The sequence below is a fragment of the Pagrus pagrus genome (genome assembly GCF_965226575.1).
Source record: "Pagrus pagrus genome assembly, chromosome: 14".
Classification (NCBI taxonomy): domain Eukaryota; kingdom Metazoa; phylum Chordata; class Actinopteri; order Spariformes; family Sparidae; genus Pagrus; species Pagrus pagrus.
Window position 1 is genome coordinate 11,513,263 of NC_140198.1, and position 26,721 is coordinate 11,539,983.

A 26,721-nucleotide genomic window follows, 5' to 3' on the forward strand; every position below is an offset into this window, starting at 1 on the left:
GAGGGTTGAGAGATCACCTTTGTACTTCCCCTGAATTAGGTCGAGATGGCAACAGAGTGGGCTGTTTTTTTTTTATCTCAGGCCAAGAGCACATGGTATGGTTTCATAAGTGGGAGTCTCCCCACCCTTTAATATGATTCCTGGATTCCTGGCAGGTCAGTAATGTGTTGGTCCTACCTACGCAGACATATCTATCATCTGAAATGTGATAAATCAAGGTCGGCATCTGTGGACCATATGCTTCGTGGATGCTGCGATGGCTGTCTGCTCACCTCTGATGCAATATCGAATCCATTAAGGCGTTAAAAGGCACATATGGAGTTTAAGAGTGGTGGTCATCATTTCTGTGTATGTAAACCTCACAACTCCCCTGTTCCTCGTGTTTACTTAAGCTTTATCCTCGAAGAAAAACTCCTCAATCTCTGCAGTTTTTAAAGCCCTTTCAAAACCGTGTTTTCTAAAGCACAAAAAAATCATATCAGTTCCTTGCAGATCACACAAAAAATGACATGTTCGGAGATAAGAGGTTTCACCTGTTAGTGGTTACATGTAAAATGATATAGCAAAGACTTGCAGCCGGATGTTCTGCTAATGTACAGATCGTATAGTTTACAACACAGGCTTCTGCATATCAGTTCTTACTCTCTCATCCCTGTGCAGTAACTGAAGCCTAAAGCAAAGTTACATTCAGGAACCGTGGATGAGGAAGATTTGAATGAGTCTTTAATTGCCACATTATATGTGCATATTCTCAACCTTTGTCTTTTCTGTAGTATTTTCGGCAAATCTGCTCTTTTCTCCTTGTCAGCTTTCATCTCTGCTTTGTTTCCCCCTTGCAGCATTTCTTCTCCCCTTTGAATTTATGCAGAATATGTTTTGCAATTTGCAAAGACTGTGAAGTGGCTAATAAATGGGAGAGATGCTCTAGTTAACAAACAAACGGCATAAGCATACGGAGAGGAGAGGAGAGGAGAGGAGGAGCATGTCGAGGATGGGAAAAGAAGTGAAAGGTGTGTTCACGAGGAAAGGAGAGGAGAGGAGGATGCGAAAGGAAAAAAAAAATGAGGGGGAGGCAGGGGGAGGTCAACAGAAGGAGAGGCAGATGCCCGTGCCCTGGATGCCTGTGCGCAAATAATTATCCTGATGAGATTCACCGAGACTGGCACGAAATGCGGAGGAAGAGGAGGTGGGATTTGGGAAATACCTCACGACACACAAAAAAAAGAGAGACAAAGGGTGATTAAGTTAACATAAACATATTGTAGTGGAGCGTGTGTAAATGTGGGTTATAGGCATGTCGGTACGCACTGTTCCTCCTTCATGTGTCTCGTGTCGTCTCCCTCCTCGTCATACATGGCGTGAGAAAGTGGAGCCTCCCTCTCATCTTTTAAAGATGCATGAAGAAGCAGCTAGTCAGGGGGCGACTGTATGGGAGATAAAGAAAGAAGGAGCAGCGTTGGTCCTCACGTGCAGCTCCTAATACACTTTCAACTCTGGTTTCTGTCGACTGAGACAAAAAAGAGTGAGTGTAAAGACAACGAATATAAGTGCATGATCAATTTTTTTTGCCGTCTCCCTCCTTCCTCCCTCATTAGATTGAGAGGCCAGTCGAGTATGTGTCAGTGTGGCTGATATTAGGACCACTGTGTGCATCCTAATATCAGCAGCCACCTCCTTTTTGAGATTCTGCCCGGCACATTTGGATGGCAGCACATCAAAAACAGAATCAACACCAGTCTCTTTCTTCATGCACTGGTGGGAGAGCTTGATCTGTGTCTCTCGACAATCCACCGCATCGCCCTAGACTAAAAGACAGCGCAGGTGTTGTGTCGAGTGTGCACACCTGTCCAAGCACACACACTAACAAACCTCACACTCAATCCTTTCATGTGATATAGGTCGGTATCACACATGCTGCTATCTGATGTGTACTTGTCTGTTGAAATGTCAGAGAATGACTTCAGGCTACTGATAACCTGTCACAGCCGACGTGATTTTAATCTCTTTACCTAAAAGGGGGCACAAAGAAGTAGTGTGTCCCCTCACAGTTAAGGCAAGAGTTGTTGGTGTTTGTAGGAGAGAACACGAAATGAATTGTGTTGCTGCTCATCGCTGGTTTTTGTTGTCTTATTAAACCTGCCTTGCTAGCTGAACCCAAGACACTTGGTTACATTGGTGGCAGCAGTGTATTTGTAACCGTGACCTCTGCTACAGTGTTTCTTTAATTCATGCTGCTGTTATTTGCGTTTTCTTAGTTTAGCTTCCTCAGTGTAGCTACTGTAGCTGGCTAACTTGGTTTCATGCGTGGATTTTTTGCTTTGTTTTCTTGTTTGTTTTTGTTTTGTTTGTTTTTTTAAGTTTGGTTATTTGTTCCTGCTTCGCACTTCTCGTCTCTATGAGCCACATTTGTCGTGTTTTTGAACTCTTCATTTTACCTCCACTTACCATCTCGCCATCACAGTTGGAGTTTAGCTCGTTAACCAATTACAGACCATGTATGCACATGCAACGTGCATGAGACTGACTGAATAGCAGGCTGAAGACTTTGACTGCCAATCTTGTTGTGGAGTAATTTTACTGTTCTTTCCTCCGCATTGATGCATTTCTACTTTTACTTAAAAACAAGGATCTCAACACTTCTAATTGACTAATTGACATGCTAGAAGCTCTGTGAGGCTGCGCTCGGGCACAGCGGGCTTTGAGCCACATGCTTACATCAGCATGCTAATATACTCACATAGTCAAAGCTAGCATGCTGACGCTCAGCAGGTAAAATATTTACCCATCATCATCATCTCAGTTTGGAGCTAGCATGCTAACATTTACTGATTAACACTTGGTATTGGGCGATTATTGACCTGATGATGAAACGTTTCGAGGTTGATCCTGAGGTGGGAATGAATGTGTGTCAGCCTATCACCTTTCATGGAAATCCATCCAACCGTTGGTGAGATATTCTATTCAAAACCAAAGGAAAGGTCAGTCATCAGGGTACATTGTCTGGGAAAGCACAAGGATCTGTACAGTTGGTGACCAGACTATCTATTTATCTATATAATGTCACATCTTATCGTTGTCGTTTGCCTTTCAGCTATAGCGTTTCTTCTGATTTTCGTCTAATATCTGCTTAAAGTGCAATGTCCCGTTTAATTCTGGTCACTCGTCTCATATCCTCGCTCAGTATAGTGTTTGATTAGTCACATCTGCCTGTACAACTGACACAGTCACAATTACTTCTAACACTATGATGATGAAGATGAATTGGGGGACGTTACACTGAATTGGAGGAGAAAATGATCATCCTTGGTTCACAGTTTTATGAAAGCAGTGCTGGATCCAAATCCCCTCTTCTCTCTGTTCCCTCTGTTCTGTCTGCTGCAGCTGATTTGTGGGTCATGTGTGAGTATCAGGAATAAACTGAAAGAGTGAGTGAGCAAAGGACTTTTACCCTCTAGTGGTGAGCCTGGGGAAAGGCCTGTCAAATTCATTTAGGAAATAGAAATACGAATGTCCAATTATCCCTGTTCACTTGTGCATGGAGGCAGTGACCCAGTTGGAAAAATCAGTTTTATACTTTTGAATTTCATATTTTATTTACCAGCAAGTCTGCTACAGTTAGGTGTGAATGAATGAGAGGCTGATGCAGAACAAGTACAACAAAGTTTTCTTCTTTTTTGGAGTGCACAATCACCAAGTCTGATGTCACCCTGCAACACTGCAGCCCCCAGCACATTGAAGTGAGCGGGCTGAATCAGAGGCAGCTGCTCATGTTGTATTACAGAGATGGTAGAAAATATAACTCCGACATGCTTTTAAAACGTCCACCATGCATTCAAGCTCGATTTTCAGAAATTCACGACCTCTCCCTGCAGTTACTTGTGCCATAAATGATTCAACATATAAATCTGAATTGAACTGGAGGAAAGTCCTGCATACTGTCTCTCTTACTGCGGCTATATATTCTCACCAGCCTTGATATTTATAGTGTGTTCGTCTTGATGTATGTATAATGTATACATTACAGAGATGAGTGGATCTTTCCTTTTACCGTTATTTACTTTCACTGAGAGCAATGCCCTCTTTTTCAGGAACGCCGTCATCACACTCACACCTGGAAGATACTCGGTAAGACCACAGTGTGATCTGCCGGCCATGGAGCAGCTCCATTGTAGCGGTTAGGGTTAAGGGCCTTGCTCAAGGGCACCTCCGTGCATAATGACTTCATTTAAAGCACTCACTGCTTGAAAACCGCCATAAAGAAGGTAGACTATGATTTTCATCTGCACATGTGGAGTCCAAAATTGTAACTAGTGGATTACTCAAGACATCGGCCAGGAAGTTAAAGCTTGAAATTGAGAAGCATGCTTCCAAAGTTTAAGGACAACAAGTCATGTAATATAGTGGCCATCACAAAGTCCTGATCGAAGAAGTGTATGCGACCGAGGAGGCAGACAAACATGACTTGGATACACCCGGAGGAGGAGGGATGGGCCAAAAATTGCAACGTGTTGCTGAAATGTGTTCTTGATTTGACCCGTTATAATTGTTGATTATCCATTTTTTTGCGCTGAAAATCATCTTCAGATGGTTTGAAGAGAAAAATGACTACTACTGTAAGTTGCACTATTTCCCATGTTGATTTTGAAGTAATCAAGATGTATGTATGAAAATTTTATTAAATTTTTTGTAATCACATGGATTACCTCACTAATAAAAAAAAAAAGCCATGTATTTTGTATTTAGTAACCGACTATATTTCAAAGTAATCTGACCATACCCTAATTAACACAGCATTAGCAGTTGCATCATGTATTTTGTTGAGGAATATCAGTCCTGAAGGTTTAACCACACACACACACACACACACACACACACACACACACACACACACACACACACACACAGCAGTAGCTACACATGCTGGACATCAGAGGGAAAATCTAGCTGGTTGAAATTCAGGTTTTCTTTTCCAGTGTTAATTGACATAAATTAATACATCACAGTGTTATCTGTGACAGTCGAGCATCAAAAACAACCCTCATTGACTGTGCCTAGTGCTGTTTTTTTTCACACATAGACAAACACACGCAAAGCACAACCAAACACAATCACACTATAACACAACAACATATGTTAAGAGAAATTGTCAGCGGGCTTAATATTTCACAGTTTTCGCCTGTCCGTATTCCAACACAAAAGCTGTGACAACGTATTCGGGAAACAGTGTCCCTGACCAGAAAATAAAAATATTGAATCGAGCTCTGTGGTGTTCTGTGAGCCACCACTGTTTCATATTTTTTTTCCCATTATAAAATAAACAGGGGAATCTCTCAGCCTGTGAGTGAGTGTGTGGGGGTGTGAAAGAAAAAGAAAGAAAGGCACAGATAAGGCGAGAAAGGGGAATAGATAGAGACAAAGAGAGGGGAGACAGGGAGGGAATAGGTGGTATTTAAAATGAAGATGACACGTGGGATGGTTTCCATTGCGTCTCAGCGGGCTCTCTTGAGATGGGAGTGACTTAACATTTCACAGTCTCATGTGAAACACAGAAACACTCAGACATATGCCCACACACACACACACACACACACACACACTCATAAGAAGACCTCATTTGGCTCAGGAGACACAGATATGAAGGCTTTCTCTTGAGGTGACAGGAAATAGAGTTCAGACTTGAGTTTCACAATGATCAGGGGAACATTTCACTCCTGCAAATAACGCCACACACTTATAGTCAGCTTCGAGGAAGCGTGTGTCTGTGTGCGAGAGAGGATTTAATTTTAACAACTGCAAACTCATTTCATCGCGGGAGCTTTACAGCGCATGCCTGCGGTGTTTATATTGCTGTGAATGAGCGTGTGTGTGTGTGCGTGTGATTTAAAATTCATGGAAATCTCCAAACCATTCTGTACCTATTTGCTTATTTACTGCGTCTATACATAAAACATGACCGAGCCGCTCTTTCGTTTTATCTTATTCCCCACATTCGATCTAAATTCCCGCCAACATGATGACATCCACGCAGATATCGAAGTGTAAATAGAGGTTTCAAACTATGATATTTACTCAACTGTGTCGCAGACATGAGTGGACATCTCCCCGGTCATTTCCAATTTTATATTGTGGTATTTTGAATTCATGGCGCAGTTGCATTCAAATGTTTGTCTCATTTTATATGCCAATCTAGTTATACGTAGGATTAGTGTCATGCAAAGAAAGTTATCAATCCTGTAAGTTTAATAAAATAGATGTGTTTTGGTCATGTTTGATGTTAGACACACATTCTCTGTGTAGCTATCACACAAAGATTACAGTTTAACCTTTACTGAAAATGTTATGTTAGCATGTTTAACAGGTGCACACAAAGGTATGGTTTGACTTTGAAGTATGAGTTTTTGCCTTTGTTGAATTAATTGCATTAATAAAGTTCAAAATGATCTCAAAATGGTTTGATTTTATGTTTTTTTTATAACATAAAATCATATCAGGTGGTGGATGTTTACCCCGAGAGGGCTCAACTTACACTGACCCCTTGCTCATTTTAGCTCCACCTTGGGGCAACTTGTGCCCGAGGACAACTTTTTGTTGACTGGTCATTGTTCTATGACCATCATAATTAGATAACTTGTTTTAATTTCCATGGGTACAAAATAACCTGAGGTATATATAGTAACTATTATTTGAAACAAATACACTTACATTTTGCAGTAAAATAAAGAAATTCAAAAAAGTGGCTCTTCTTACACCGTTCTCCTCTACGTTATCCAGAATTTTAGCAGGAAACATTCAAAATATAACTGAAATTATCAACAGAAGGTGAAGAAATAACAGATTTGACCTTTTAGAGTCTGTGAAGGCTATTGTGTTGCAGAGATATCTACTGAAGTTAACTCGCTAACCAGCAAACCCCAGCCCATCTCGGTCCAAAGCTCCAACACTTTCTTTCTCTCAACTTTCAGTCCTGGCCGCTAGCTGCACAGCTAACGGAGACAACTAGCTAAAAGCAGTTACTGTTAGCAGCAGTTAGCAGTTTTTTAAGTATATTTCTATTAGGTATTTCTTTTAAAGAGTCTTTCAGTGCAATCTAAACTAACGGCAAGAAAGTAGGAGAAGTAGCATTGCCCTTCTCAATTAATTTATTTCATTTCTACTAAAACTGCACTTTGACTGGACTTTTTGTTCATCTTTATTTGTCATTGTACTGTATTATTTGGTTACTGTACCATTTCTGTTTCGAAAGGCAGCAACTGAAAAACCACAAGAGAAATATTGAGGGGACAAAACAGAATAAAAATGCTCATGGAATTTTTATCTATCCCTAAAAGTGCAGTGGTTAATAATGTATTAAAATTATCATCAGAAAGTTAAAGAAAATAGCAGTTTTGACATTTTAACGTCTATGTATTGTGTTGCATAGACATCTACTGAAGTTAGCATGCTAACCAGCTAGCCCTGGCCTGTCCTCGGCCAATGCTCCAGCAGTACATACACCGAGCTCCCATTCCGCACCGCTAGCTGCACGGCTAACCGAGCTAACTAGCTAACAGCAGCTACAACCAACAGCAGTTAGTGTTACTCTGGTGATGCTGCCAGATATGGGTGAAAAGTTTAGGTGTCCACATACTTTTGGCAATACAGTATAGTGTACATGCAGTTGGCCAGAATAGAATTATTTTCATGATTAGATTATCATAATTAAACACACAATTTTAAATAATTTGCAGCAGCACAGCATACATTAAAAACATCCTTTTAGAGACGAAAAATTAGGTGATTAATAGACTAACAGATGATTTTCAGTCCTTCACTTACCTGCAAGGTTGCCAGTTTGGGCTCCGCAGCAAGTCCTCTACACGGCTCCACATCCAGACAGGACAAAACCGCGACCTCCTTCCAGTCTCCTTAACGCCTGAAGACTAAAGGTACAGTAAACTTTGACTAACATGTGGCTGCACTCAACTAATGTGTCATTTATAATCGTTTTAAACTCGTACCCCCTCGGCGAGACGCGTTTGTTCAAACCGGAAGTGTTCTTGTCATAGTAAAAAAAACGTTAATGGTAAGCTAGCTAAAGCTTTTCACATTAGCAGACATTATTTCACAGATTTGAGCGGTGAAAACGAAAGAAATTGGGTGACGTTTGGTTAAAAGTTAAGTTTCATAAATGTGTCGTAAAATGGGGCAACTTTTCATATTTTTGGCGGTGACAAAGCATTTAATTTAGTAACTGCGTCATTTGTTAATGCTACCTATGCTAGTTGCTAACGTTTGCTTCGCCCCTAGCTAACCGCTAACTTAGTGGCATTGACTGACGTTCACCTTTGGTGGCAGCTGTTAATTAGCTAACCTAAATAGACTAATAGTGGGCGAGTAGTGAGTTAACAGGTAATTTTATCAGCCACAAATCGTTTGGTTATTTTCTCAGTTAGCTAGTAAATCATTTGGTCTAACAATGTTAAAACATGCTGAAGAAAACAATAACTTATAAGTAGTTTGGTGGCAAAACAAAGATGATGATTTTTTTCTTGTTATCCTCATGATTGTGGCATCCTCTCCATTACATTGCTTTATGGAAAGTTATCAGTTGAAAGCCACTAACATAAAAATGACTTTGATGACATCTATAATAGGAAATTCTTGGGCAGTTGTAAAATGAGGTTTGTTGTTGATTGTATGTCCACAGTTAAAAGCTGCAGCCCACTGACTAACTTAATTCACTTTCATTTTTCCACAGGTTGCTTGAGAAGCATGGAGGATAAGGATGCGTTCAAATACAGTCCAAGAAGAGGTGCTGCTGCTAGTTTGCAGCCTCCATCTGACTTTGAGCCAAGCTTGCACCTTTACCGTCCTCGTCATCTGGCTGATGACGTGCCTGATTATAGCGGTGGTACTGGGCTGAGGTAATGAAAGAAGTGGCGGTGTTGTATTTTAGTAACAGTAACTCTAGGCAAGCCGATGTGAGCTTTATTTTTACAGCACATTGTATACCTAGGGGAAAACGCAACACTTTTTACATGAAGATTTAGTCAACAGAAAAAATAAATGTTTTAGGACAATTTATTAAAGATACTGAGCACAAATGTCAGGTCCTTGGGGATGCTACCCTATTATCTAGGGCAGTAAAACCTAAAGGCAGCTTCTTTGGTATAGCAGAAGTATTGGACCCAGATGATCCAAGAGGTCTGTCTGGCTAATAGTTTTTTAAGCAGGTCCAACATACATGATGGAGCGTAGCCACCACTAGAACAACCAGTTTATCGCTGAATGTATATTTGTATCCACCTAATCATTTCCCTGTTTCACTTATAGGGGTGCACTCTATTGCTCAGGTTAACAGCCGCTTTATTAAAACCAAAACTGTAACTGTTTCTAAGTCAAAAGCACTTTGGCTTCTGTTTTGTCGTGGCTGCTTGTGTTACTAAGGCTTCAGATTGGGCAGGTGAGGAGTCTGCAGGCAAGTGTGTCCACTTTAAATTGGACACGCACACACACACTGTAAGTTACTGAAGCTCATTAACGACTGCACCCATAGTAACAGGACACTGGACAACCCACTGGCTCATTTGGATGTACTTGGTTTTTGATCTGCTCTGAACCTTTGTTGCCTTAATCCTCCTCTTCTTTCCATTTTTTTTTCTCCGTCCAGTAAAAAATTGGCAATCAAAACTCTGCTTTTAATTAATAAGTTTTCAGCTGAATACCTGAAACTTAAATGAAGCAGTGGGATCTCATTTGTGAGTCCACAGGCTTTTTCCTTTACGCTTCTACTTAAGCATGCAGGTAGAGAAATGGTTTATTAGGCACTGGTGAGCCTTGTAATGATGCTTTGCTCATGAATGTCACCCTTCGTTTTCAGCCTTCACTTCTCCTCTTGAAGGTTTTTGCAATGAGAGGAAAATTTAACCAAATGTGTTCAGAATCAGATATATTTTAAATATTTTACTGTTGCTGTTACTGTTTGTCATCCTTGAAAATCTTCATCTACATCCATCCAGACGTTTTGAGGCATCATCAGCTTGATTTACAATATAAAAGCTGGTCACTGTTTGTATCACTGTCGCAGGAAAAGTCTACCTGCTTCTGGAGGCCATGACCAAGTGAAAGAGGCTTTACTTCCTGAAGGAGGTGACAGACCCAGACTGAAGAGGACTCTCATCCAAAAATTCAAAGATGAACTTGATTTTGGCGACATCGCATTGGGAGATGAGGTAAATAAATGGAAATTTGTCTGGGTTTCCCACTGTTTGCTGTAGCAAAGACCATATGTTAGATGTGTTACGTGATTGTTTAGGCATTCACCTACTTATTCGATCATAAAGGATGAGATGATCTATAAGCATCTGTTAACTCCAGTAGCCGATTTCCTGGGGGAACAACTTATATGTAATTGTCTGCTTTCATGAGGACGATGTCCTTTTCAGACAACCTGAAATGATGTTGGAATAATGACGATATCAAGCCACATTGGAAAATCTGACATCAAAGTGAAATCTCAACATCTGGAATAATTAACAGTGGTACAGCGGCGTTTGATACCATTATCTATCTAACTGAAGACGTTCAAAACCATCTGCAGCCATCTTGTTTGTCACTTAAGTTGTGAACAACAGAAAAGTATTCTTTACTAAATCAACACTAAAAATGTAGGTTGAAGGTTGTAATGAGGAGGAAACCACAGTCCCTTTTATTTATTTATTTATTTTCTTGTCAGGATGAAGGATCAGACGATGACACAGCTGTCCTCTCTCTCCCGGGTATGTCGCCCACTGGAAGCGTACATTCGGAAGAAGACCTCCTCATTGAGCAGATAACAGACTTTGTCGGAATAAAGAAGGAAACCATAAAGAATCCGGACAAGAGCACAAAGACTGAAGGTGCAGTAGTATTAGTCACACTGTGTGATGTTTAAATGCAATATCTAATTCTCGTCTACCTCAACCTTCTCTTCTCTATCCTGGTCAAAAAGTTGTGTAAAGTCTGAAAACCATCTTTTCAGGTATAGACACCCCATGCTAGCACACATTTCTAATTTTGAAAACAACTCCAACAAACTTTTGTTCCTGTGGAGCATTTACGCTGTGGACTGACGCTGTGTCTTTGAAACTAATACAATATAAGGGAAAGCTGCACAAGCATTTACAGATACACTCTGTTTTATTTGATTGGCTTTAGGAGAACACACCAAGAAAAAGATTGCAAAGCTTTACCTGATGAAGAAGTAAAAAGTCTAAACAATACACTAATTTGTAAGCAGACCAGGCTAGAGATTTAATTAAAAAGCCGTCCATGAACAATGAAACCAATCTGGGAAATAACACTTGATGAAAATGTACATTTGGTTAACTCTTTGACAAGATTTACACTTACAATTATAGTTTCTGTAATGAGATTTTTACTATGTACACATGGGCAGTAAGTGTATGATTGTGTGCTTCATTCATAATACACTAGGTCAGAAATGTTACACTGCTGATCACGTTGGAGCTAAAGGCAAGGCAACAGATGGACAGCGACAATATCAGAAAATAAAAAATGTAATCTTGTATTTCTGGTTGTTAAACTTTTTTTATTATTTAATATTCTTTGTCACTTCAGCATATTGCAGCACTACAACGCATTTTATCTGTGCTGCTTTACTGTCAGTTTACGGCGCAAAAAACCTTCTGACTTGTTTATGTTTTTTTTTACGACGTGTCACAGAGCTTTAGGCTGTCAACTTACTGGTACACTGAGTGCAATAGCTGCATATAAAAATGTTCAAGGCAAACACTACTTTGCATCACTTGTAAATTGAAAGGGTTTTCTTAATGTCCAAAATACACTCCCTTCTGATCATATAGCTGTCTTGATTTTGTTTTTATCTTTCTTCTAGTTTGGCAAACTGACTGGCACAAGAATCACATGACAGTTATAAGTAGCCAGAAGTTCGACAGCCTCCTGAAGATGTGTCCTGATTTCTATGGCTGTAAGAGCCACATGGCAGCATTTGTACTGATAAGAGGTAAGCACCTAACCTCTGTATATGACCAGTTTATTTTGTCATTATTATTTATCAATATTGTATGTATACACTGCTCGAGACAATGGAGAATATGTATTTTAACTCTTTCATTGGACAGAAAGAGCTTCACTTAGAATTGTAATCTGGATATTATACATGTCGATAAAGAATATATATATGTGACAAACAACGTAGCAAAAACTTTCATCTAATGTTTAAACGACTTAATCAGAAATGTCAAAGTGTATTGTAAATAAATTATTATTTAAAGGAAGAAAAAAGGTGTTTTGTTTGCCACTTCCATCCACAGGTCAGACATTTTTATGAGGCGGAGCTCTTACCTTTCTTTTTTTAATTCAAAGAAGCCTGTCTGATTGGTAAATACCTGTGAGTCTTTCAGTCACAAGAGACAGTTTGAATGGAGACTGACGGCATATCGATGTCATTTAACTTTTGCTTTCTTCTAGGCCTTTTATATTCTACCACGGCTCTTAAAATGCATTGTTAAGCTAACCTTAAATTAAACAAAAATAAACACCTCACTTGTTACTGTAGCTCACTTTAAAGTTAAATTCACTTCACACATCATTCTCCATCTCAATCATATCTCTGTCCCTGTCTGTAGCAGTTGCTATTATCTAAATGGGCAAAGTAAACAATGTATTGTTAAGAAAACACTTTTTTCTTTTCCTCCATTAGAAGTGCTGGACACAGAGGGTCGCCCATGTGAGCATTACAAGGTGGTGGCGTTGGGAGCTGGCCACTCAAGCTGCAAGTCATGGCTTTGCTACAATGGGATCATGGTCCATGACTGCCACGCCATCGTCATCGCCAGACGGGCTCTTCTTAGGTACGAACTGCTAATATGACTTCCAATTTATTTTCCACTCCAGAAAATGTAGGTGAGTAGTAGTGCTTCTGGGCTGTCAATACTTAGGGAATCTGTTTTACTCCTCTGCAGCCTACAGTATTGAACAGCATGTGAAATTACTTTATTCTCACTCGCTTCTTTCTCTGAAGACTGTTCATCTCATTTCTCCGATGTGTATCTTTCTTAGGTTTTAAGTGAGAAAGTTTTAATACTTACCAGAATTGATTAGCTTGGTAGCATCACGTGAGATGATTTACAAGTGCAAGTGGTCTGTGAGTTTCTTCTGTGATAGAAACACCCTGTAGAGCGTTTTGTTGTCATTTACATTTTTTGCAACCCCTTCATACAAACTAACATCTATCTAAAAGCATGAAAGACCATTCATTAAATCAAATCAAGCTTCTGAGGTAGGCAATTCCAAACTTTTTGATTGATTTGTACATTAACTAATTTATAAAAAAAAACAAAAAACCACACACCTTTTTTTGAATGATCATGATCAAGTCATGACCTTCCTTTTCATCAATTGTTAGAGTTGGCAGTCTGAATCAGCTCGCTATTTCTCTCCCATCATTGATGGTGTTTCTGGTGCATTGAAAGCGCCGGTGTGGCTCAAAGTGAGAATGGTATTTTCTGGCTTGTGTTCAGGTTTCTGTACAAACAGCTTCTGCTGTTCTTTGATGCCGATCCAAAGACCAAGGAGAACTGTATTTTCGAGAGCAGTGCAGACAGCCACCAGCTTCGGCTCAAACCCAAGATCAGTCTGCATCTCTACACCAATCAGTGTCCTGAAGGAGCAGCTAAGAACTTCTACTTCAAGTACAGCCGTCTTTTATTCCCATCTTTTAAGTGTTTCAGTATTTGTCCTGTGTGCTCTGTTTAAAGCAGCGTTTTGCAGTGTGTAGGTGAAGTGCCTTGGGGTGACAGATTTGAAGGATTTCTTTTCAAAAGAGCAGGGTTGACTTCTGAGAATAGTGGCATCCTACAAAGGTTTTAAAAGCCAGTTTATTATTAACCTGTCAGTACCTTTATTTAAAATTAAAAGAACTGGATATTGAATTTCTGTTTTGGAGTTAATTCTGAATTTGCATTTTAATGGTTCACCTTTCTCTACAAGTGTGCTTGTTATTTTGAGTAAAACAAATTTTTTGCAAATGAGTAAAAGAAAACACCATGTCCTGTTTAGGGGCCCTGCAGACAACACTTACACCACTATGAAGCTGCAGTATCATGCCAAGGGCCTGCTGGTACCTGCAGCCTACCTTGACCTGAGCATCTTGGGTGCCAGAGTCTGCTGCATGTCCGGAATTGACAAGCTGTGCCGCTGGACCGTCACTGGGGTTCAGGGTGCCTTACTGAGCCACTTCATCCAGCCACTCTACATCACCAGCATGGTGCTAGGTAAAGAGCCTCAAAGCAGTTATTTTAGAAGGTGCTCTTATTTGATTTCTTGCCAAGGGTTGTATGAGAAGATTGACTCTCATATCTGTACGCGCGATATGAAGCTACAGCCCGCAGCTTCCTGCTCTCAGCCAGGAAACAGTCGAGCAGATAACTCCGTGCCTCATTTTTACACTTATGCATTTTCTCATTGGAGTTACTGAGCTTAACGGGTGCTGGTAAGCAGATTTTGTTACCTTTGGGCAGAGACGGGTTCGCTGTTTCTCCCTGTTTACAGTCTCTATACTAAGCAATAGCATATTTACCACAAAGACATGAGATCAATTTTCTCATCTAATCATTAGCATGAAGGTCAAACACAATTTTAACACAATAAAACCTGGTATTTTAGATCTAGATGGTATCATTTCCAATGCTGTCATAAACAGAAAGCGAGATGTTTTTAAAATTTGCCCAATTAAGCTGTTGAGCTGAAGTGATAATTATGTACTAGTGTGTTTCTGAAGGTACTTAGAGCTAATACTGAGATTGTTGTGTTTATTTAGGGGGCCAGAAGCTCTTTAACGTGGAAATGTCTGATCTCACCAACAAGCGACTGTGTGATCAACATGAGGTCTTTCTGCCACCATCCTACAAAAAACACAACATCTTCTTTCTGTGTGGCGACTACGTGAGGCCTGGTGTGGTCTCACCACAGCACAATGATCTCAGCATCAACTGGTGCCTCGGAGACAAGGATATTGAAGTTCTGGACAGTAGCAAGGGCTTCATCATCGATGGGTAAGCTGCAGATGCGTTGGATAAGAAATCACTGTTGCTTTGATATTCAAATTTCAAAAAGTTTGAGAAGAATTGCAGTGATGTGTGGGGCCAGTATGATGTCCTGTACTCGTGCAGAGAGTCTTGTACTGACTAAAGCTTAAATCATTTACCCTCCTGAAGCCAGTTCCAGGAAAAGAGTAGAACTGATCGGTGAGCCTGATGCAGTTTGCTTGTTTGACAGTCTCAGCGAGGCCCGCGGCTCCTGCCTTCCCTTGGTTTTTGTAGCTGCAGACAACTGCCGATGTCCAGTGGCTAGAGTGTGACACAGACTGGAGGCTGTGATGTCCTTGAGCAGAGATTACAGCCAAAAATAGATTTGAGATCCTGCTTGGCGCCCGCAGTGTAGCCTCTTCTGTCCTGCAGCCCTGAACTATTGGTTTTAGGCAACACCATGGTTTTAACATGTCAGGGTGAGCTCTGCAGCGTGCTCTAAACAATAAACTAAAAATAAACAAAGAAGAATAGACTCCTGAAAAACACCAGAAAGCGTTTAAGGGCAAGAATGCAGGACGTTAAGTGTGCAGGGGGAGGTGAAGAGGAATTGAAAGGATGGCAAGAACACCAACTGAAAAATAAATTCTAGTGGGAAAACAAAAGATCACATGAGGCTATTTTAATTTAGTGATGTAGAAGTTGCATGCCAATTACTCCTAGAATCTTTTAGCTATGATTTTCAGCTCTGAAGCAAGTAATTGTTTCCTAAAAACCTTGGCTTGCGCCCAAATTTCTTAAATTCTGCCAAGACGAATCCATTATATATGCAATGTATCAGTGATTAAAAAACAAAACTGGAGCGGATGAACAATATCATGGGCTGTAGAATTTAGTGGTCTTGGAACAGACCTTAAAATGATTTTATATAAGTCACCCTGCACAAGCATCTGCTAATGTCAGCCTCCATCAATGCTGTCATACTTTATAACTCGCCCCCAAATTTTTCTTTATTGAAAACATTGGGCTTCTCAACACTGGTCCATTTTCCAGGGGACCACTCTAGGGTTCCCCCAGGAATTTGCTCAGCAGCAGTGCTAAGTGCTGCCTGCAGGAAACCCTGCCCACTCTCACTCAGACCACACTTCACACAGCATTTTGCTGGAAGAGCTTAGAAGAATTGTCTTGCCAAATATATTTTTAAGTTCAGCACAGCTGAGCCCCTGAAGCAGTCTGCATCCTCCAAAATAGTGTTGGAGGTGAAAGTGCAGAAATGATACACTTAACATCCACAGATCTGCAGTTTAGGTCTTCTGAGTGAAGACTTAAAGGGACATCATTCACCCCTCACTTCTGCTAATTAACTGGCCAGCTTCTTTGTGATAGATTGCTGGGGGAGTGTGTGTCTTACACACTTCACAAAGCAAATCTACGTCTGCAGTATACGAAAAACAAAAGGCCATTATTTCACTTAGCTGGCAACTTGCTTGTCACACAGATAACCCTAACAGCTTTTTGGATATTGTCTGAATCTCTAGTAAGACTGCAAAAGAAGGCAACACGCTGATGTACGGTGAACAACATGGATTGTAAACGGTGCAGGACACAAAACTTTCTAAAAAGTGCACTTTGCAAATATTTGTTATGAGGTTTTTAGACCTTTCAGGACACAAGCATTGTGTTTTTGTGAGACATCTTGAGGTAGAAAAACGTTTTCTAACAGAGATGGTGCCTTTTTTTTTTTTAAATGTACTTTTTAGTATACTTGAAATTCCCTGATATAAATTTTCGATAAATGTATAGGAATGCAATCATAGGAATATTTGTTTCCCAGCTCTCCATGTGTGAGTGGAGCTGGCTTCTCCAGCAGACTTTGCAAGAGAGCTCTCTACAGTTACTTCCTCCAAGTTGCACAGCTCGGCGGGCATAGCTATCTGCTGGAGCTTCCCACCTACCACAGTGTCAAGGTGCGTCACCTATAGAATGATAACATGAATGCTCAGTGCTCAGTCCCAAAACTGTGGTTATGTACAACTGTCTCAAATGTGATAAATTATGTTGGAAATGCTTTGTTTTATAGGTGGAGGCCTTCGCCTACCAGATGGTCAAAGATCATGTCAAAGAACAGTTTCGGAGCAACCACGCCGGTCCCTGGTGTTCAAAAAAGCTGGTGGACTGCTTTAGCAACTGAATGTGCTCCTAGTAACAGGCTGTGTAGAAGCTTATCCGAGTTCCTCTGGAGATGTTGTTTCTGTTGTTCTGTGCACTGCACTAATTACCCTTAAAAAAGTGATCTGGGTTTTGTTTTATGCATAATGTTGTTGTTTTCAGTTTGTGTAGGTGTTTGAGAAAAATAAAGGAGACCCTGCTGCTGTGCACCAGAGAAGTAGTCAGTTTGAATGAGTTGTGGGTGGAAAAACATTGGTAAAAGGCTCACATTGTTTCTACCCTGTAAAGTAGAACTGAGCAATTATCAGTTAGTCTGTTGTTTTGGAGCCAAAAGTTTGTTCTGATTAACAACAAAGTATTTTGTGTTGATGTACCAACCAAAAAACAGTTGTGAGTATGGGAGGCGTCATGAACAGGTAATTATTATGTTTCTAGTGTTTTGTGTCACGCACGGTCACATGATTTTAAACATTCTGAGATTGAACTCGTACTAATTGTGGTCGTTCTCTCCACCGCAAGTCCAGCGTGTTCAGATTCAAGAGGTCAAATAAGCAGCTGATGTGGTACGGAGTTAAAAGTTTGATGTTCTATAATGACCTCTAGTTTTTGTTGCCTGTTGAGTGTTTTTTAGTCAACTCTGGCATACTACAGTAGATGAGCACCCTCCTCTTGATGTTCCTGTATTAAAAATAGTGAACAGCAAAGTATAATAAGAATAAGAAAAGTAAAATGATACTCAATAATGTCTCTTTTTTTCTGTATTTTCTGACTATTTTCATCAATTTACCAGTACACAGTATTTTGTTGCACTAATGTATAGGACTGCAACTAACAAAAAAAAAAAAAGCTTGTCACAAGGTATGCATTTCACACTTTGTTTCTGATTTGCTAATAAACTCAGAAGAAGAAGAAGCACAGGACACAATACATGTTCTGCTCAGTTTTAACATAACAAATCTGGCTCCCCAGGTATGAATAAACTACAGGTTGTAAACTTCTTTTTAAAATCCAAAAAAGTGACATTATTATTGTTACTGGCTTCTTTTATCTAACAAACAGTCCAAAACCAAAAACTCATAAATGGTGAACAAAAGCAGCAAATCCTTACATTTAAGAAGTTGGAACCAGCAAATGTGAAAAATGACAAACGATCAATCAAATATAAAACTGGCAGCTAATTTTCTTTTGATGAAATAACAATCGAAATAATATTCTGTTACCATATATTTAACTCAATACTTCTCTGTTAGTCTTTAAATAAAGATGAAAAAGTTTTGTAGCAGTAGTTCTGTGATGTTTGCATTAAATGTGGAGGTGCTATGATGATACAGACGATAAAGGGAACACTAGCAAAAAACATCCAAATTAACACTCTGTCAAACTTTTATAGGTAGGAAATAGTTTAAGTTAAGTCTCTACGATTCTTCCAATCCACCTCAATCACACCAGTGGTATATCTAAAAATGTATATTGACTGTGTCACAACAAAGGTGTCGGAACAAGGCAGCAGTCAGACTCAAAGATGTCGTGGTTATCATTTCATGAAGAGATTACGGAGTGATTGAAGGATAATGACTTGGTTTAACCTGAAGCACAAAATATTCTGGCACAAATGGAGGTGAACACAGGGAGACTTGCATCATCCTAAATTCAAAATTTTATTATTTTTTCATACAAACTGTGTGGTACCACGGTTCATTGTCACCATGGCTCCACTCACCAGTTGCTTGGCAACCAACTCCTCCTTGGAACCGATGCAACTACTCATGTCCTCATAATTACAGGCTCTTTTACAATATTTAGCAAAAACAAAAAACAAAAGAATTGCATGATAAGATAATCTAATGAAGCTGGGATACAATGGGGCTTCACAGTTAATGTCAGCACTACGCTGCATAAATTACACATCTCTGTAGAAGTACACTACATGTTAAGGCTGCTGTTTCAGTTTTAAAGCTTTTCATGATTTTCTGTGATTTGCATGTCTTCATGTGTATGTACAGTATGAAAATGCAAATATGTGTTGTGTGTTTTTCATCTTTGTTCTTGCTGGTTAAGCAAGTGATTCCTCCAGCCAGGTGTTGGGTTCATCCCCCTGTGGGAAGACAGAGCTCCTGAACCTGAGGTGCTCCTCTGGGCTCGAGGGAGAGCCAAAGAATTCACAAAGAGGCCTGCAAGATAATTAAACATCTGTCAACAATTTGGAGGTGTGAAAAACAGTTTCTCATGTGGTTTGAGGATGTATGCCCAGGAGCTGGGGGTCGAACTTAAATTGAGCTGTCAGATGTTGAAGGAAACCTTTAAGAAATAACAATTATGTCCATTCAGTTGCGTTTAAACCGACTTAATTACAAAGGCTTTCATGTCATTATTTAACGTCAATGCAGTCTCATTAATGTATGCAGTGACCTTCACTGTGATTCTGGCAGCCGAGGGACTGTGATGTCTGACTCAATCTGTGATCATCATTTCATACAAAAGGAGGCTGAATCTCAACAAGATGAATTACAACTTTTAATTGCGACCTTAAACATCTTACAATAGTTTAGGATTAAGGAATTCATTAAGAGTTTAATGTCAAAGAAGATAGACAATTGTGAAATGAAAAATATCTCACTGAATTTTTTTTCAAAACTCATTAAGGAATATAATTGAAGCCAAAACCTTGGCCATTTTTTTTTTTTTTTGCAAAACACATTTCTCAAAATGTTTCTATTACATTTTTGTCATCATTGAACTTTTTAATTTATATTGCTTTATTTTTTAATGATGGTTATAAATGTCGTGTTCTCACCCAGGTTTGGTCTCCTGCAGGATGAGTCTCTCTGGCTGGAGTCGGAGGACGCTGACGTGCTGTCTGTGGAGCTCGACTTGACCGAGTGGACCGATGGCACTGATGCTCTTGGAGGATTTGATCTGAGTTTGGCCATGACTCCAACAGATGCAGAGTTGCTCCCCTCTGGATGACAACAACACACACAGGTGACATAAATCCACCCCAGAATTGCCTTTATTGTAACTGATTTACCCGACAAGGGAGGTTAAAGGACGCTCTATGTACTTTTGGGGGAGGGATTTTTGTATACATGTGGCGGACCCTGCCACCTTTCTAGCTTCAAACAGTGTTCTGGGGACCTTATTTTCCTCTGAGAACAGCTTGTTTATTCAGTTATGGAAAAAATAAATATTTCTGGGTTTGTATTATTACCTCATTAATATTGTTAATATAAAAATTCTGAGTTTGAATTTCTTCTCCAAAACTACATAGCGACCCTTTAAGTCCGTTCTTAATATGCGTGGCCGTCGTACCAGAATATTCTTCAAGTCGGAAACGCCCAAAGCAGAGGTGAATCCTCCACTGTTTCCTGACATTTTCCTTCATCAGACAGTGGAAGAGGAAGATGAAAAGTCCTGGAATAGAAACAAAAGCGAGATACGGTCTCGAGCTTCGGAGGACAAGATTGGTTCTTGCTTCCTCTCTCAGCACATACTTTTAATTTGCACTTGAGCAAGGCATTTCTCTCCCAGAACCAAAAAAAAAAAGTGGAGGCCCTTTGTTGCGTCACTCTCAGATAAAAAAGAAAGTAATATAACAAAGGCAAGCCAAGGTAAAGGCAGTTGTGAAATAGTTGCATCATTCAGCCTCCATTTGATTTTCTGCTTTTTTATCTGCGAGTTTTGCTGGTTTCTTTTGAATTGTGAACGTGAAGTGGGATGTTGTGGAAAAACCGCATTGTGGTTAGCAAACCTGCACCCAATAAATAAACACACAGCAACACACACAAAAGATCTCATGCACGACGGAAAAGAGGTTAAGGACAAGAATGCGAAAACAGCGAGGCTTGCTCTCACAAATGTTTGAAGTTGGAGTAACTAAACTCTTAAATTTTAACTGTATCAACTTGATGAATTCCACCTGATCATGAGGAGGTGCTCGCTCTTGAGATGCTCGCTCCGTTCACTCCATTTGTGGACAAGTATCACTCGTGAAATTATTGCAGAGAGAAGAGTAAAAAATACTTTACAACAGTGATTATTGTCTGCTGTTTAAATCTGACAAAAGCACAAGATATTGGGTCATATTACACGACCTGAAAAAAAAACAAATATCAATACACCTGCCATATCCAAGAGAAATAAAGAGTGAATGGTTTGACAAGTAAATGCTAAAAGGCAAATCTGCGCATTACTTTCATGGGAGATGGTCAAGGGAATGCAACAGTCATAGAGATGGACAAGAAACGAAAATATTGGCCTGTCGTAGAGGATGTGCTGCCTGACCGCAACATTCATAAAAAACCCAGAGAGCGCTTCACTGCGTCAGTCTCTCAGTAAATCATGTTAGTCAGTAAGCTATGATTGTGATGACAGAACAGCCAGTGTGTCCTTCATTTCAGTGCATTTTCACACTTTATGCTTGCCATTCTCTTCGTCTTTAGTTTATTTACAGGTAATCACTCGTAGGTGCCACTTAGGAACAAATCTGTTTCCACGAGTGGTCACACATACAGTATATCACCCAGCACGGCTGTCAGTAATTATCTAACCTTGCAGGCTGTTGAGTGCAGAGAAAAGGTAAAGCATAACTATTCTGGCTGGTCCCCAGGTAAAGAAGCCAACAGTCCACGTTAGTCCCAGTAACAAGGTGAGACTGGCAACTCCTTTCAGGTCATGCAATAGCCCACTGCGGGTTCCAGCCGGGCTGTTGACTTGCATGTGGCGAATCTGGATCAGAACCACCACAAAAACCTACAGTCAAATGTGAGAGAAGAAGGCTTAGAGATGTTAAAATACAGGAAAACAATAATACAATTAAAGGTAATATATAAGTGCCCTCAAATGAGAGATTTGATGGAGTCCTGTAGATATTCTCTCTAAAACTGTCAGTGTTTATGTGTTGTATGTATGCATGTACAAATTATTTACCCCAATGTTGAAGAGAAAGACCAGCACAGCATACGCAACAACGGACACGTAAAATGTGACGTCATCCTGGAGCCAACAGCTGAGGGATGGAAAAGGGAATAAAGAAAAGGGGGTGAGTCAGGGGAAGAGAGCGAGGCTCAAAGAGAAATGGAGGAAGAGAGGGGAGATACAGCAGCCATTCTTGTTGTCCCAGCATATGTGATTTCTGTGCCACACTGTACACAGTGTAAAAGTCAAGTAGTCATTCCTAACTACAAAAAGCAGCTGAAGAGCTGATCAAAACGTTGACATTATGCATCACTTTGGCACTACTAAGTACAGCTTGATGAGTGTTTTGAAGATTTGTGCATTTCAATCAGATTCAAGTTTATTCTCGTCTTATAACACAACAAAATACATCAGGTAGTTCAAATAATTCCTGTATATTATGCTAGTGGCTTTTGGATCTTACTTGGTATCTGCTTTAACTGTTGCTGATAAGTAATAGTACTAATAAGAGCTGCTTGGAGTAATTTTGTGTCTGGTATAGTTTTTCCACAAAAAAAAGTAAAGCAGCCACAAGGAATCTGATTTTTTTTGTTGATACCGGTGGCACCTGTGGACAAAAGTGGTCAGAGGAACACCACCTCTTGTTATAAAGATCTTTATCTATCTATCTATCCATCTTGGCAACACCCCTGGCAGTTATTTTGGGCTAAAAAGACCGGACCTTAAATGCGTTGAGAGAGAGCCATAACTTCACTTTCAATGGTCACCTGGACATAAAAACGAAATCTATAGAGCCGTATAACAGCAGCCAGACAGAAAGAAGTTGTTGTTGGAAAATGAAAGAAATTAAGCAAAAACTCACAAGTTGTCAGAGTTATCCAGTGGCTCTGTGTAGAGGTGACTGCCGTAGGCCTCTCTATCCACAATGAGCACCAGGATGCAGATCACCAGAGGAATCCCTGGAGCAACAATTTGAAATACTTTAAACTGTCATAACCTGGAAAATAATTGTTGGAGTGTGACATTGTTTCAGCCTGGGGGTCACTCGTTCGAACACATGACTCACCCCAACCCAGAGCACAGAACTTGAGGATATAAGAGGGCACATAGACGTTAAAGACTTTGACGAGCGCGAAATACATGTTAACGGCCTCCAATCCCATCCAGGTGAATGACGCCAAGAGGAAGTAGTGCAGCGTGGATGCTACGGCCACGCAGAGACCGTACAGACCCCAGGAGGACAGCCAGGAGTTGACCAGAAACACCAGGTTCAAGCACAGCAGTGCCAGGGAGAGGTTGATGAGGATCTGAGAGGGGTAGTCTCGACGAAGCTTTCTGAGACGGAGGTAAAACGAAAGGTAAGACAAACGCAGCACAAACGTACACATACACAAAACTACAGTCTATAATGAAGAAGAATCAGTAAACAAAAACCAAAGCTATTACAAAACAAGTACCAGGAAAAACAATGTGGTCATACTTTCCTGAAACACCAGCCTTGGTCTAAGGGAGTGTTTCAGTGTGGAGCCAATGCTCTGACACAAAAAACATAGTGTTCAAATGTGTCTTCATCGGTGTTGACATTGCCTACCAACAGCTTACCAGCCTGCATGTAAACACAGTCAGTGTGTGACAAGTAGAAAACATTTATAAAATAACAACTCAGTGGTGAGTCTCACTCGAAAGCTGTGTAAGTGAGAACAGTGATTCCCAAGAACAATGAGGAAACTCCACAACCAACATAGGTGATAATGGTCAGAATCTGCTCATTAGCCGGGTCCACCTGAGTCCTGGAAACATCCTAGACACAAGCGCGCACACACACACACACACACACACACACACACACACACACACACACACGAACACACTTGTTAGAGAGTATCTGCGCAGTAATAACAATAACAACTGCTCCAGCTCCTACTACCAAGTACAAACTAGCATGAAGAGCTCTTTCTATTCCCTTGTTGAAACACTCATATTACTCGCTCCATCTCGCAATAGTGTGTATAAATTAGTGTCAAAATTGAGGCATGTGAGAACGTGCACAAAGTCACATCTTTTGGACTGTTGCGAAAAATCTAACCCGAGTCCTTCACAAAGAAATCCACAGTCCAGCAGCGTTAAACGACTGAAACAAATCCTCCACAGGCTAGTATAGATGACCGAGAGAGACGGGGAAGGTCTAATTTTTCATGTCACGTACAGTCCGCTCCCATATGGCCAATAAAAAAGTGATTAATCCATGTAAATGACCACACATTGTTACATAGAGCCCCTTTTGAATGTAACAATAGGCGCTACAGCCGGTACATTTTTAATCACAATTTTGGATTATGTCCAATGCAGATTTGTCGTATGATGGGGCTTGCACAACCCTCTCATATCATAAAGTATTACACATACTGTATTTGATTATTTTAAAGCTATATACTCAAGATTATGCTTGGTTTGAAAGTGTCTTTGCGATCCAGAGAACAAGAAGCACATCCCTCAATTACTTTACTAGAATTTGTGTCAGACTTTCCTTGACAGTGGTTCATTTTTATCTATTATGCTTCGAGCGCCCTCTGCTGGTAACATCTGAGTTGAACCACCATCACTACTACTGTTCATACTGCTGCTACTGCTGTTACTAAAACCTCCTTTTTGCAACTTTTTGAGCAAACGGTAAAACACAAACCAGGAGAACTCCGAAGTGTGTGAGATGATCACACAGGCACGTTGTGTAGTCAGAGCTGCTGTTGTATTTTCTGCAGCCATAATCATCCCAGCCTCCATGTCCATCTACATGATGACAGACATTAAGCATCACATAGTTCATACAGCGCTTATCAAAAAAATTTGATTAGATTAGTGATCAGCTGGATCAGGACTTACTGTTTTTATTGAAGTTCCAGTAAACACACTGTACGTCCTTGTAAAGCTTTAACAGAGAAGATGTTTGTTAATCAAAGGTCATTCTTTGTTATTGGCAGCAGTCAGCCATATTTTTAAAGGACAGTCAATCCTACTTTATTGGGTATAATATGGTGGAGCGTGACTTGGACATCCTCCTCTAGGTCTCTGATCGGAGAGCTGGCGTTGGTCACACTGGCCGACACCACAAAGGTGTTGAGGGTCTGCCCGTTTTTGCTGCTCTGGAAATAATAACAGCATATGTGTGCTAGTATAAATAAGAAACGGATGCTTCAAGAATTGTCTTAAGTATCCTGATTGAATTGTATTGTTTTCCTGTCTCTTTAAGAGACAGTAGTACCCTGAAGAGCATTGGGATGCCGAAGAACTGAAACACAACCCTCGGCGGGCTCTGGTTCCAGCTGTTCTGTGGGAAGCTGTGCTGCAGGACAGATGGCAGGGAGATAAAAGCCACCGTGCTGTTGAAGGGATACCTGTTGATGAAAATCTACAACATAAAGAGACATTTAATAACTCTTTGTTCAGCCAAGACTCAACCGGCTCTAATTAACAGAAACAATCTAGAAGACCTTCAGATTCAGTGCAGGCTGGATCCTAAAGGCTTAAAAGTTTTTACTACTAGAAAATTGTGTAAAACAAAGTACATGACATCCAGAATATTCCTGTTTATTGTAATAGGGCAGTCACACATGCAGATTTGGAACAAGATTGTGCAGATTATGAATGTGTGTTGAAAAAGATGAGTTTTCACACTTTAAAGCTGTTGTACGGGGACAAAAACAGGAAAAACTGGATGTTGTTGTGTTCAGATTTATACCGTCCTGGTCGATCAAAACCAGACTTTAAATGGACTTCAACTCAGTGCAGACAGTAATGGTTCAGACATGTCGACACACTGGTGATTATAAAGCTAACCTCAGCCTGTGTTTGACTGGCAGTGCTGGCTGTGCTCTCCTCTCCTCTAATTATATACAGTAACCATCTTATCTTCAGTGACCAGAGGAGTCAGAAGTGATGGTTGAGTCCTTACTGATCTGTTAATTCTTAAACAACCTACTGATGCACTTTATTTGGTCAGTTCAGACAGATTGAGGACATGTGTTGGTTGTTGTTACTTTGCTAACCTCAGGCTTTTTGCCGGCGCGGTCAGACGACACTCCGAACGTCAAACTGTCAAACTGTCCGGGAACTACATCCACCACTGAGATGGCAATGGCTGGAGCAACCAGGGTGGAGCAGCCCTCGTAGCCCACCATCTTCTCTCCCACTGCCTCTGTGATATTAAGGATGCTTGAAAGGAAGACATAGACGCAGGGTAAACTGATGTAAAACAGAGAAGTTCCTTCATTTGGATTTTTAGTTAGTTTTCCATCCTTACGTGTTTGTAAAAGGCAACAGGTCGCTGTCAGATTCCAGTATGTCGGAGATGATGTTGATTAGAGCTTGACCCAGGTGTGGTGTGACCACGCTGAGGCTGATGATATCCTTCAGCTTGTTGAGGACCGTCACCAGCTCTTGGTAGCTGAGTGTGGAGTGGTCTCTGAGTAAACTTTCAATCATCTCCACCACATCCAGTGCATTCTCTGGAGATAAAAAGGTACAACTTGTAAAAGTAATGTATCTGTATCTGTATCAGTCTGGGAGTTTCAGTTCATGGGTGACCAACAGCCTCTAGAGAAATTTAGCTTTC

At 40.4% G+C, this 26,721-nt stretch overlaps 1 protein-coding gene and 1 long non-coding RNA gene across 3 annotated transcripts; one reads left to right on the plus strand and one right to left on the minus strand.

Annotated features, from left to right (window-relative positions):
* Window positions 1-768: 768 nt before the first annotated feature.
* On the minus strand, window positions 769-7,906 carry LOC311270043. The gene is made up of 3 exons (XR_014624175.1): window positions 7,816-7,906; window positions 1,309-1,424; window positions 769-1,204 (listed from the first exon to the last, which is right to left on the minus strand). It is a non-coding gene; the product is annotated as an uncharacterized lncRNA (long non-coding RNA).
* Window positions 7,831-17,405, plus strand: adad2 (adenosine deaminase domain containing 2). Of its 2 annotated transcripts, none has more exons than XM_084374664.1 (11): window positions 7,831-7,925; window positions 8,738-8,903; window positions 10,067-10,211; window positions 10,715-10,877; window positions 11,876-12,004; window positions 12,704-12,854; window positions 13,524-13,694; window positions 14,062-14,276; window positions 14,822-15,056; window positions 16,864-16,996; window positions 17,110-17,405. In XM_084374664.1, the coding sequence occupies exons 2-11, from the start codon at window positions 8,752-8,754 to the stop codon at window positions 17,218-17,220; spliced, it is 1,605 nt and encodes a 534-aa protein (XP_084230790.1). In that variant the 5' UTR covers window positions 7,831-7,925; window positions 8,738-8,751; the 3' UTR covers window positions 17,221-17,405. The 2 variants fall into 2 exon arrangements, with proteins under 2 accessions (XP_084230790.1, XP_084230791.1); XM_084374665.1 differs by lacking the exon at window positions 7,831-7,925 and adding an exon at window positions 8,366-8,388.
* Window positions 17,406-26,721: the final 9,316 nt, after the last annotated feature.

Bases quoted from the DNA above. Each gene is read 5' to 3' on its own strand.
- adad2 (XM_084374664.1), top strand. From the start codon at position 8,752: ATGGAGGATAAGGATGCGTTCAAATACAGTCCAAGAAGAGGTGCTGCT. The intron at 10,878-11,875 runs GTGCAGTAGTAT...TCTTTCTTCTAG, and splicing joins CAAGAGCACAAAGACTGAAG to TTTGGCAAACTGACTGGCAC. The intron at 16,997-17,109 runs GTGCGTCACCTA...TTTGTTTTATAG, and splicing joins CCACCTACCACAGTGTCAAG to GTGGAGGCCTTCGCCTACCA.